Here is a 12827-nt window from a genome sequence, read left to right as displayed (position 1 = left end):
TTTTTTATAATATTTTATTTTTTTTATATTAGTTTTACGTCAAACTTTTAAGACAAAAATTTATTAGCAATCACACATTAAGATAATAATTTATTCAAACATTCGAGACGAAAGATTTATTTTTTTTTTATTACAATATTAAACATCGTTGTCGATTTATTTATTTATTATTTTTAAAATTTTTATTATTACTCTTTCTTTAATATTGTTCTAACTAATTTTAATTTTAATTAATTAATATTTTTTTCTCGTATTGGTTGGACTCCTTTACATAGTCTTATTTTAAACGGTCAAAAAATTTATTTTTTTATTTTTTTTACGTCAAACGTTCGAAGTAAAACATAATTAATATTCGAATATAACGCATATTAATATAATACTCAACGGATGTATTATTTTTTTTATAGCTTTCTTCGTTTCCACGAATTTTTGAAAGAATTAATTAAAAACATTGACAAGTTTTTTATAATTTGATTAAATCAATGTCAATTTATATCTGGTTTTACAACCGTTCTTAGAAATTTTACTTTCGTAAATTTTTTACGACCCATTCTAAGATGTTAGCATCGAAAAACAGAGATTACGTGAGTCATCTGTTAAGCAGTGAAAATAAAAATAAATTAAAAAGATTGTTTATATTTTGAATAACAGTGCTGAATTCCATTTTATTCGATGTATATCGATAAATCTATCTCGATATATATGTTATTCATAAGAAAAGATTATATTACATTAATAATGTAAATAAACACGTAATTTATCATCATTTTTATATCGGAAAAATATAAATTGTTTATATTTTAAACATATCTTAGAAGTATATAATTTAAATATTTCAAATTACGTATATACATTATAATATATATTTGTACAGATATACTTATTTCAACGAGAGTAATGACCTCTTTTTTTTCAAATAAACGCTCATTAATCAAATTATTAGCATCAATCAAAGTTGGTAATAATTTTTCTAGATATTTTTTCCTCTTTTTATCGATTCTGACTGAGAAATGACGTTTTCTGCGCATTAACGTTCTAATACTTCGTAATACGAGTAAAATGTATTTTAATTGATGGATAATTCGCATTGTTTTCTTTTATAATTACAAGTCGCTTCGCTTTTGTCGCCAAAGTAATGCGATTAGAACTTTACGACGACTGCAAGCCTAATTAAAATCTGCTTCATATGCATTCCTTTCACTTTTATGGAATTCTCGTTGGAATACCAAACGACCGCGACGATATTAGAAATCAAGAACCATTAGAAAGTAACATTGAAACGAAACAAAAATTATCTTCCTTGTAAAAGTTCTTCTAATCTGATTGTGAGACGAATAATCTTAAAAAGAAAGAGCCGTGAAATCTTTCAAATGCGTGATATCGTTGACTTAATTATGGTTTGCGAACAGGGGCGACCGGCTCGTGTTTTCGCACTGTAACACTATGATAATATAATAAACCTAATCTTTCTTGATAAATTGAATTATCGTAAGAATTTATTCTAATTAATATTTTTATCATAAAATTGAGATTCATCATTTATCTGAACATTATTTCTTATATTTCTATTAACTATATTAAAGTACTATTTATATAATGGAGGTTTTACTGTAATCAATTTACCAATTTTATCGAATCTTTACAGTATTTTATGTATTTTTATTTTCTAAATAATAGTAAAATACTATGCTCTGTATTAGGAAACAAATAAAAAATATAAAATATAAAATAATGAGTTATAAATTTTCTATAAACTTTAATGGATCTAGAATGCACGAGTTTTGAATCAAAAAAAAAATGTAAAATTGTTGTACATTTTAGTAGAAAATCATTCGAAGTCAGTGCAGTGATAATGAACTGTGACTCCTTTCTAAGTTACCGCAAATATGTCAATTTCATTCACATTTCTATTCTGACCACTACTTATGTTGCATGCGAAGGATTGAGTATTCAACCGTTTGAAATATAAATAATAAAGAATAAGTGTTTGAGTGTCGTAAAATACCGTTGACATCTATTTTCCTTCTTTTGGAAAAACTAACCATCCCTGACACACATTTGATTCGCAACGTACGTATGATACTTTACTTCGGCAGTGAATATTTATATATGAATACGTTTAAAATTAAAATTAGTCCAGGGCCAACGTTGAAATTTAAATAAAACTACATTTACGATACGTCATTAAATACAAAAACATATCTATTACGCAATGGCAAAATTCCTTGATAAACAAAAATCTTCGACATAAGTTTGTCAATAGTAATTATGACAATAGATTGAGTCATAAAATGCAAACACATTATTTTATTTTATGATTTATTTATTATATTTCTTATTTAGTTCACTATCATAATAATTGGAATGCATATTTAACATTTTATTGTTTTTTTTTGCTTTTTTAAGTGATTTCAATGGCCAAAACAGTGATTTCGATGCTTGGTAAGCAATATTCTTCGAAGTGGATTAAAGTATGTACATACGTCTCCGTGACACAGAACAAGGTGTAATTCGGTAAATGTAACGGATAATCGAAGTTTCAACGTATTTCGAAGGAAAGATATGTGAGCCAACATGAAGTAAACCTCAGAAATAACGGAACAGTAAGACATTTCACAGTCAAGACAAACTACAACATAGGTTTGAGATCGTGTAGAAAGAATAATTGCGTTGGTAAACAGTCGCGGAAGTTTGGTATATTCTTCTATGTATACCCTAGATCTATATGTTTCTACGTATGTGTTTGAACATATGTTATCATTAAAACATGAAATCCGTTCATTCATGAAATAACTATACTGATATTTTTATATTTATTGATTTATTACTATCTTACAAAAATAATACTACGTTATGAAATTATGACTATTGTATTATGACAACTCTAATAACTGTAATAATGTAATTATAGTAATAATAATAATAATAATAATATTAATCGCATCACAGTTATATGACACTTTAATTATAAAAGTCTTTAAATTCGACTCTTAAAAATCACAGTTATTTTTACACTATTTCAATATCGAATTTAACCACAAAATGAAGTTACTTCCACGTGTCACGATGTAATGTAAACAAATTTACTTATAATTACTTGCAAAGAATGAATTATAAATACTTTACACATGAAGTTAATAAAAAGAAAATTTTGTTTCATCATTCTTAACTTAATATCGTTGAAAATATAAAATAGATTGCATGTACGCATACACATGAACTGCTTCATACGTAATCTCTTCTTTTAACGATAAATTAATTTTATCTTCTTTGTTTGCAGATGGCGGGGTTCGGTTTACAAATTAATTTGGCGGGAATTACTAGCCTACCTCTTTGTATACTACCTCATCAATTTTACATATCGATATGCGCTCAACGAGCAGCAACGTGCGTGAGTATATGAATTCTTTATCGAATTAAAAACATTTATACGTGAACATTTTTTTTTCTTTTCTTATCTTTTATATTAACAATATATTCTTATATTTTCTTAGAGAAAAAGTTTCTTAATATTTTAAGGCAAAAATGAAACAAACTTTTTGTTATATTTCAAATCAAGTTTATTAAACCAAATATGTACCAAATATGAATCAATATATGATATTGATGTTTCAAATATGAAAACAAAATATCATTTTCGTAAACTGCTAAATATTTTTCTTTTAATTTATTTCTTTTTCTGATAAGAAAACATTACTGTCTGGACCGTCAATTTGCATTAAAAAAAAAATTAATTATTTGAAATCATCCTAATGGCTATTACAACGAGTAAATTTCTTTATAAATGTTCGAGTATGGATCGTGAATAAGCGTAATCGTTAATCAATTTGGTGCTCGTTACGATGCAAAAGTCGATGATTCGTCGAGGATCAGCAATGATTCGTGCGCGTATGTAATTCTCTACGTGTGTCCGCCATAAACATACTTTTTATGGGCGCAAATAAAACGACTCTCGATCAGCCTTGTATTGGCAACAAAATCCGAAGGTTTCGAGTGTTTTGATCACGTTTGATTCTTAACAGGGTTTTCCTTTTTAAATTTATGAGTAAATCTTTATTTATTTATGAAGTGAAACGAGAATTTTTTTCTCTTCTTTTAGGGAGGGTAACGAGAATTTTCAAATCAAACAAAAAGTGAAAGGTTTTGGAGGGGAGCGCGTTATTTGAGTGGTGGGCGAAAAACAAGGAAATATCGATTGGGCAAATAAAATAAATATTTAAAGTATTATGTGTGTGTACAAATACTTGTACAAATACTTGTAAACCTTCAGGATCAATCGCTCTTTATTTTCCATATTGTAAGAGATTATAGGATAGTGTATATACGTCCATGTTGTTCATGTGTGTATGTGTATTAGCGTTAAGAGTTTATCCGTTTTATATATATAGATATATATAATATTAATTTATGACTTGTTCTCCTGATGTGTCCAAGTAATAGCGTCCATAATAATATTCATATTAATCATATACAAAGTATAACAGAATAAGTGAAAAATACTTTTTTAGATCTCCTTGTACCTGCACACAAGCTTGCAGTTGTCTTACAAGGAATTGCCTTATTCTTTTCATATTTCATTGCTCGGATATGCTTGAATCTTTGTTCAATTCTTTCACGAAGTATTTTCTCACTATCTATGGGCTTTTTATAGACAATGTATTTTAAATATTCAATTCAAGTTGGGTGAGCCGCATTCCTACCTAATAACTGGACAGTTTTTAAACAAACGATTTCCAAACAAGTTGATCTTTGGTCGTCCTATTGCTTTAGAATCGATTACAGTCGCTATAAAAGTTTTCACTTCGGTCATGTTGTCCTAAGCACACACTCACATTTTTTTATTTTTTTATTTTTTCATTTAACACTTCAACTTGGAATTTCTTTAAGATCGTTTTTTACGAATTCTTCTTTTCGCGTTTTATTTGATTTCACGTTTCCGGTTCTGTTAAGCTAGCTTGTACTATTGCGGGTTTTAACTAATCTTGTACGAGTAAATTTCATTAAGAATTCGCAGTATCGCGTTATGTCTACCTAAGAAAGATGAAGTGAAAAAACAAATACTACTTTCAAAAGTCTTTGAGGCCAGAAGAAAGGAAGAACACTTCGTAGATATTTTACTTCTTTCTTTGCGCGAGGCAACGAATAAAAATGAACGGTGCAGCAGTTCGAAAGCGTAGAGTTGCAATTAAGTTAGACATGCTTTGGATCAAGTATGCGAATTTTGAGGAGAGCAAACGTTCGTCTATCTGTATTATCATAATATGTTTTCTATATTAAGAAAAGAAAATTAATAACCTACAAATTTAAAATATTATCAAATTCTACAATTACAGATATGCATATCATATATACGGGTCAAACCTATATCAGGTTTTAATCAGGTTAAAAAGATCAAGTAAGTTTAAATGAATCAGGAGTACTCAACGTTTTTCCTTTGTTGGTCACATACGTCTGTTTCTTACATGAAACGGGCCGCAACATTGGCTCTGCAAACGATACTGGATGTACCACGGTTAGAAAAGATGATTTAAGAAATTGATGATTAAATAAAAATGATCATCGCGAATAGGAAACGAGTATCTTCTTCAAATTTATTCAAACTTATGTATATTTGACATTATTTTATTATTTAAACATTAATGTGATCTTTAGTATTGGCTCAAATTCGTACCGATTTTTCTAAAAATAGATTTTTCTATTTTTTCAATTTGAATATTATATATATATTTTTTAAATACAGAAATTTGTTACATCACGTGTATCATATGATCGTAGGATTGCCACATGTGAAACAACAAAGCGGATATAAGAAATCTAATGAAAAAGCAAGATCTGCATAATTTTAAAATTTATTCTGTTTGCTTGTATTTTTCCAGGAACTAACTTCACGAAAACGTACAATTTAACTAATCGAAAATTTATTACTAACATTTCTTCATTTGAATAAACGTCTACACACGTACCTATTTATTTCAAATATTTTTAACAAATAGGTAAAATATTGCAGGGATTAAATACAAAATTCTAGACTTTTTCCAAAATTATTTAAACTATATAAATGTGCTACATTATGATTGCTACGTATTGAGCAACAAAGAGAATGTAAAAAATCTGCTTGATTTTCAAATTGATTTGTTTTGTCAGTACTTTTTGAGGAACTAACTTCACAAAAGTATACAATGTAGGTAGTCGATAATTCATTAAAAACATTTCTTTATTTGAATGAACGTATACACATAAACACACATTCATATCCTTCGAAAGATGATAGGCCCGTAGATAATCAAAACGGAGATCGGTTACCCTTCGTGGGCGAAGTTTATGCAAATAGAAGAACATTAAACGGTAGTTATGAACGTGACACGCTTTTACGGACAGGAAATAAGTGCGTAAATACGTATTAGCTTGTGCAGTCTCTTTCACAAATCTGCTACATAGGAAAAATCTTTCCTAACGGTTCACTTGGTTTCCAATTCCCGGAATAATGCGGTAAGAATTATTAATGCTAAACATAGTAAGTAAGTTTATCTTATTCGATCGTACATCAAATGATTCGTCATTCAGTAGTCATGCAATTTTGAAAACTTTCGTAATCTTTTCAAAACGTAATTACATAAAAAAAAAAAATAAAATTACATGTTTCGTGGAAATGTCGACGCGTAAATAATTCTGAAAATGATTGAAAATAACCGAGGATTTAAATAATACGAAAGTTTGATTTACTCAAAAGAGAAAAATCCAATTTACTTCACGCACGCCCTATATAAGATAAAAAACCGTACGTGTGCGCGCGCGCGCAGGAGGGAGAAATACTGAGAGAGAGAGAGAGAGAGAGAAGAAAAAACACGAAAGGCTTAACGTATGATATTTCATACGTGCCGAGGAGTTAAACGTGCTTGGCATTAAAAAACGCATAAAACGTAACCTGTTATTTATGTCAGGCTAAAAGAAGAGAGGAGAAGAGAAAAGAATAAGAAGATAAAAGGAAGGAAGAAGAGGATGATGCAAAGAAAAAAAAGATCGACCGGTTAAAATCGTTTCGATTCGTCCCTTCTAAATTTAGAAACCGTAGGGCTGGTTTAAAGTCTGCTTTTTAGGGTCTCGTACTAAAAGAAAGTAAAAAGAAACGATAAGGGGATTCTCTCGTAACAAAAGGAACTAAACGAGCAGGACAGGTTACTCGTGGTGTGATGCATCCGAAAGATCGCATGATCGCTTATTGTGGCATTTGCGAAACGTTTGATTCAATTTAATTTCTTTTTTCATCTTTTTTTCTTTTTTTTATTTCTTCGCTACATTTCTCAAATGATTATCGATGAATAGTGACTTTTCTTGACGTTCGTCATTTTGTAACAACCACCACGGAGTTATTTATATGGGCATGTTTTTTTGATGACTAATGATTAATGGGTAACGTTAAATCAACAACACAGTTCAGCTTTACGAATAGAATTTTGTTATCCTCGGGAATTCCAGAATATTCAGAATCGTTTGATTATAAGGTTAAATTATATTGATGAATTGAGTAAAAATCGTTTAGGTATTAACGTGAGGATTCGTTAGAACGAAACATCATTTTTATTACCTCTTGTTGATGATAACAATCGATGATGATTTATGATTATTCGTCTGATCAAAAGAAATTTTTTCATTGAAAATCAATAATTTATATATTATATACTTTATTTAATACTTTGTGATGAATCGAGCGAAGAAAAAAAGTATAATTTTTATTACTCGTTTATTAACTGATAAGTATTTCAAAACAAAACTATCCAAAAGGATTTTATATCAATCTTTATTCATTTAGTCAAAATGACTTTTTATTAATAAAATAAGCTATTCATGTAAAACATATTCTTATAAATTATTTTCTTTTTTATTTTTGTAAATAATTCAATGTAAATTTAGAATAAATAAAATATTATTTAACAAATATATTAACAATATTATTCATTTATAATGCTGCCCCATAGAGGGCTATGCTCATCCTGTGTTATAAAAAGAAAATAAAAATATAAAAAAAAAGTCAAAAAATTTTATTTATTTAAACTAAATTTTAATCAATGTATTTATTTTTAATATCAATTCAGAATACAAATTGTTAAATTAATATGTACATAATTTTATAAACATATACAAATATTTATACTAAAAAAAAATGTATACGTAATATTACAAATATTTGTACTATTTGTAATAGAAAAAAAAAGTAATAAAAAGTAAAAAAATAAAGAAACGAATACTCGTTGTACTTCCATCACTCACATCGAGTAGTTTTGTTAACTTGAAACGTTAAAACCTTATAGCTTCAACTCGAATTAGAATATTACGAGAACCTCAGATTACTAATTGTTTGGTAGTTAATAATTACTATATACGTATAAAAACAAACAGATAATTTAAATGTTAAATCTTTACGGCACCTAAAAACATTACTACACCTCAGACTAGATCATTTTGTTTTTTTTCTAATTTACAGAATCTTCGAAAAGATACGATACTATTTCGGCAATTCGAGCGAATCGATACCGATGTCCTTCGTCCTGGGATTTTACGTGAGCCTCGTAGTGAAAAGATGGTGGGAGCAATACAAACTTTTACCGTGGCCAGACAATCTGGCCCTTTTCATCAGCGCTGCCATTCCTGGAAACGTAAGTAGAAACTACGAGAATTCTTTTCTACGATATATCTCGATCTTTCTTTTTAACTCTCATACCAGTCAAAAAAAAAATAAAAAGACGCCAAAAAATGCAAACTAAAAAACCGAAAAAAAAATAAGAAAAATCAGGAGCCCAAAAGTCTTTCGAAGAGTTAAGACAAAATTCTTAGAAGGATCAGAGAATGTAACAATTCCCCCCATCTCACTCTACCTACCATTTCTTTTTCTCTTAATACGAATCGAATCGATGAATAGAAACGTCCAAGTTCATCCAACCGCACAAAGTTGCCACTCCGAGTTGGATGTATCGTTTAAATCCAACGGATTGTTGCCCTCGAGCAACTAATACCTAAGTCGATGTTAGAATACTCGAGAAGGCTAAAGAAATAAAATGAAAAAACGAATATGCGTGGTCTCGTGTTATAATAATGAAAATAACCAATTGATTTATATATGTTACCACTAAAGTGCAGAAATCAGTTATTCTGCACATTAACTAGGGTGATACGTTAAAGTGCCGAAAATTGTTTCATTTCTCAAATTAACTAGGTAATCTGCAAATTACATAGATAATCTGCACATTACCTACTAGGCACTCGTTAAAGTGAAAATAAGATCTTTGCTGGAACAACAGTAACGTTTCTGCATGCTTAAATTTACATAATGTTATTTATTTATTTTTCGATATTTAAAAAATCAAGTTAATACAATTAAACAATCAACAAATTAGTTTTTTTTTTATTAACTCCATACATCCTTACAATTTGTCCGTGGAAATTTGGTAAATTTTTATATAAGTGAAAAAAGATAGCACGTGGACGGTTTCTCCAATAAGATAGCGTCAGTATTGTCATTTATTTCGTTTAGGTTTAATTTTTTACTAGGTCTCCTGGGTGGATTCTCTTGAGCCTTTTAAGGTTATATTGGTTGTAGTTATCGTTGGTTAGCGGGCTTATGCGCGTATCAATTCTTCTTTTGTATCTGCAGGTTGTTTTGATTATTTCTTATTCTATTGTGGGAATATTTAAGTCCTTCCTTATCTCTTCGTTACGGATGTACCATGGAGCATTCACGATTGTGCGTAGGGTTATGGATTGTTGAATCTCGAGCTTGGCAATGTGACTTTTCAATTCTATATCCCATAGCGGTAATCCATAGGTCCAGATTGTTTTTATTATTGCTTTATAGATTATTAGTTTGTTCTCTATGCCAAGTTTAGATTTTTTACCAGTTAGCCAAGCCATTTGTCTCCATTTTAGACGAATTTGTTCAATTTTGACATTTATATGCTTTTTCCATGTTAGTTTGGAATCTAGCTGTAGTCCCAAATACTTGACTGTCGTTACTTGCGGAATTTTTGTATTATATAGTTGTAGTTTCGGTATTTGGTTTTTTCTCAGTGTAAACGTGATATGTTTACACTTGGTAGAGTTTACCTTGATCTTCCTATTACGTAACCATTCTTCAAGAGAGTTGATTTATTTTTGTAACGATTGAATTGCTTGTTGCGGGTCCTTGTTTATGGTAAGTATTGCCGTGTCATCTGCAAATGTTAAGACTGTGCAGTTTGCGTTTATTGGTATGTCTATCGTATAGAGGGTGTAGAGAATTGGTCCGAGGATACTTCCCAGCGGAACCCCAGCTTTAACTTGTTTGATATTCAAATGAGTGTCTTTTTTATTTTTACGTAGAATGTTCTGTTAGAAAGGTAAGATTTTAGGAGTTTGTAATACGAATGTGGAAAGTATTTATTGATTATTTGTAATAATCCGTGATGCCACACTTTATCGAAATCTTTTTCTACAACAAATTAGTTGATAAAATCAATTATCAATCAATTAAAAAACTATAATTGAAAGAATAAAACGCGGGTTTAAAATATTATTATAATACAATTAAGGAAATGAATTTGCAAAACATAATAAAATTATGCTTACTTAATAGTGCAATCTAAAGTTTGATGATACTTTGGATTACACAGCAATTGGTTTTTAAGACAAGGACATCTATGTGTGATACATTTAAATTTGCAGTCACATTTTTTGAAACCTTGTCCAGTACCAAGGGATTATTTTATTGCTGTTTGATGTAAAAATATTTCTGCAGCAAGGACATCTCCTTTCGTTAAAAATCTCTCTTTACAAACACTGAATTCAGATTTTATATACAATTATTTTAAAATAATTTTTGTACCAAGTCTATAAAAGCCATCCTCTGTTTCACTAACAATAAGAACTACAGCTAATATCGATTTAATACGCATTAAAATAAGAATAATATAAAATACATTTGTTTAAAAATTACATATACTTTGAATAACCATTTTGATCTGATATTTTATTAGATAAACATTTTCAATTCAAAGTCATCACTGGCCAGGAACGTTAAAACAAATGTATTTTAGTTTAAACAATTCTAAATATTAGTAGAATATTTTAAAGTGTTAAATATACCTTAAATGTATGTTAAATAATCAAAGGAAATGTCCGACGTATCGTCCTTTTCGAAATTCACCGGTAAATTGGCATGTTGTCCTCTATGAAAATTCTTTTATTTGTAATTGTTTATATGACTTTCTGAAGGTTGTAAATGTATAACGAAAATAATATTTGTAATAAATAAAATTTATTCTTCTGAAATTCATATAAACAACAATCAATAAAAATATTTTAAATGACTTTCATAGAGAACAATGAGCCAGTCTTACGATGGATTTCGAAGAGGAAGGTGCGTCGAACTTATATTCCATGCTTTTTGATAACAATAAACAACTTCTTCGATTAATTAACAATCATGTAAGGTATATTGAACACTCTACTAATATTTGAGATTGTTTAAGCAACATACATTTGTTTTAACGTTCTTGGCCAATGATGTTTTTGAAGTTGAAAATTTGCATCTAATAAAATATCAGATCAAAATTGTTTATCCGAAGTATATGTAATTTTTAAACAAATGTACTTTGTATTATTGTTACTTTAATCGATAATGATCTACTTGAGACAAGCTTGAATTGGACCGCAATATCGTAATTAGAAACATTTAAAGTAACGTTATTGTTCTATCAAATCTCAGAAAGGACTAAAATATTTGATAGATTTGAAAATTCTTTTTATATTGGTCAACTGATTGGCTTCTTTTCTTTCTTTTGTATCTTTTCTCTCGCCTTTCTCATCTCTACTCACCCTTTCCTAATCAAACATATTTCGTAATAACAATCGATGGAAATATCTCATCATATATACAACATACACAACACTGTCATTAACACTAACACTTGAAGCTTTCATAATCTCATTCAACCGTCGATCGACAAGTGTCACTTTCTCACCCACACACACACGCGCGCGCTCACACACGCACAATTCTATAGTTGGTGTCATCTTATTCTCTTTCTCTCTCTTCCTATTTGTACGTTCTCTTTTTCTTTTTAGTATCGTTTCATAAAATTTTGTTGTTACTGTCGCTTAAGAAGTTACAGTACAGTTATAGTTTACAAAAATAAACACTTGGTAATAACAGAAACGCATCCTTTTTTACGAGCAAAGTCGTTCAAGAGATAATCGATGTAGCTTTACAGTCAAGCTGTCGGCAGCCTATGTTGCGCTTGTGTCTCATTACGCTAATGAATTGCCGTGACACGTTTTGGTGTCGTTAACCCAAGTAGGTAACAGTCGTACCAGGCCACGCCCAGAAGCGAATAAAAAATAATTTACGCCAAACTAACACGCGTGCTACGAAACGACAGAAGAATTTACAATCTTTCGATTTTCTTTCTATCATTTCTATCGTTTCTATCATTCAACTTTGTAACAGTTGACATTGAATTACATTCATCCGTATATCGATTAACCTTGACATACATATCTATAATACTTCATTAATTACTGAAAATCTGAATAAATTAGAACAGTAAAGAGCACTTTGCTACGCTTTAAATGAATAACTATCGATTTAATAGAAAACTATTTACTCAAGTTTTATACGCAACCTTTGTCATAGTGAACTAGTTTAATGGTTCGTGATAAAAGTAAATGAAACAAAATATTAGACTCCACAGAAAGTTCGTAATACAATTTGGATCTTTTAGTAGTGTTAAGTTTAATTAATAAAGAAATATTTAATTTATTATTCAACAACAGTTAATAAATAGTTACTATAAAAA

General features: G+C 29.3%; 1 protein-coding gene across 1 annotated transcript in view; it reads left to right on the top strand.

The window, feature by feature from the left end:
* LOC122523131 (bestrophin homolog 15) overlaps nt 1–12827 on the top strand; it is a 74735-nt gene that overhangs the window by 26234 nt on the left and 35674 nt on the right. The window contains exons 2-3 of the mRNA XM_043644739.1: nt 3281–3391; nt 8483–8654. Of these exons, the coding sequence (XP_043500674.1) occupies nt 3281–3391; nt 8483–8654 (283 nt within the window). The remainder of the gene's footprint in view (nt 1–3280; nt 3392–8482; nt 8655–12827) is intronic.

This window comes from Polistes fuscatus, unplaced genomic scaffold (genome assembly GCF_010416935.1).
Source record: "Polistes fuscatus isolate 324 unplaced genomic scaffold, CU_Pfus_HIC Scaffold6, whole genome shotgun sequence".
Classification (NCBI taxonomy): domain Eukaryota; kingdom Metazoa; phylum Arthropoda; class Insecta; order Hymenoptera; family Vespidae; genus Polistes; species Polistes fuscatus.
The sequence above is the reverse complement of the archived record's forward strand: the minus strand, read 5'-3'. Positions and strand labels throughout refer to the sequence as shown.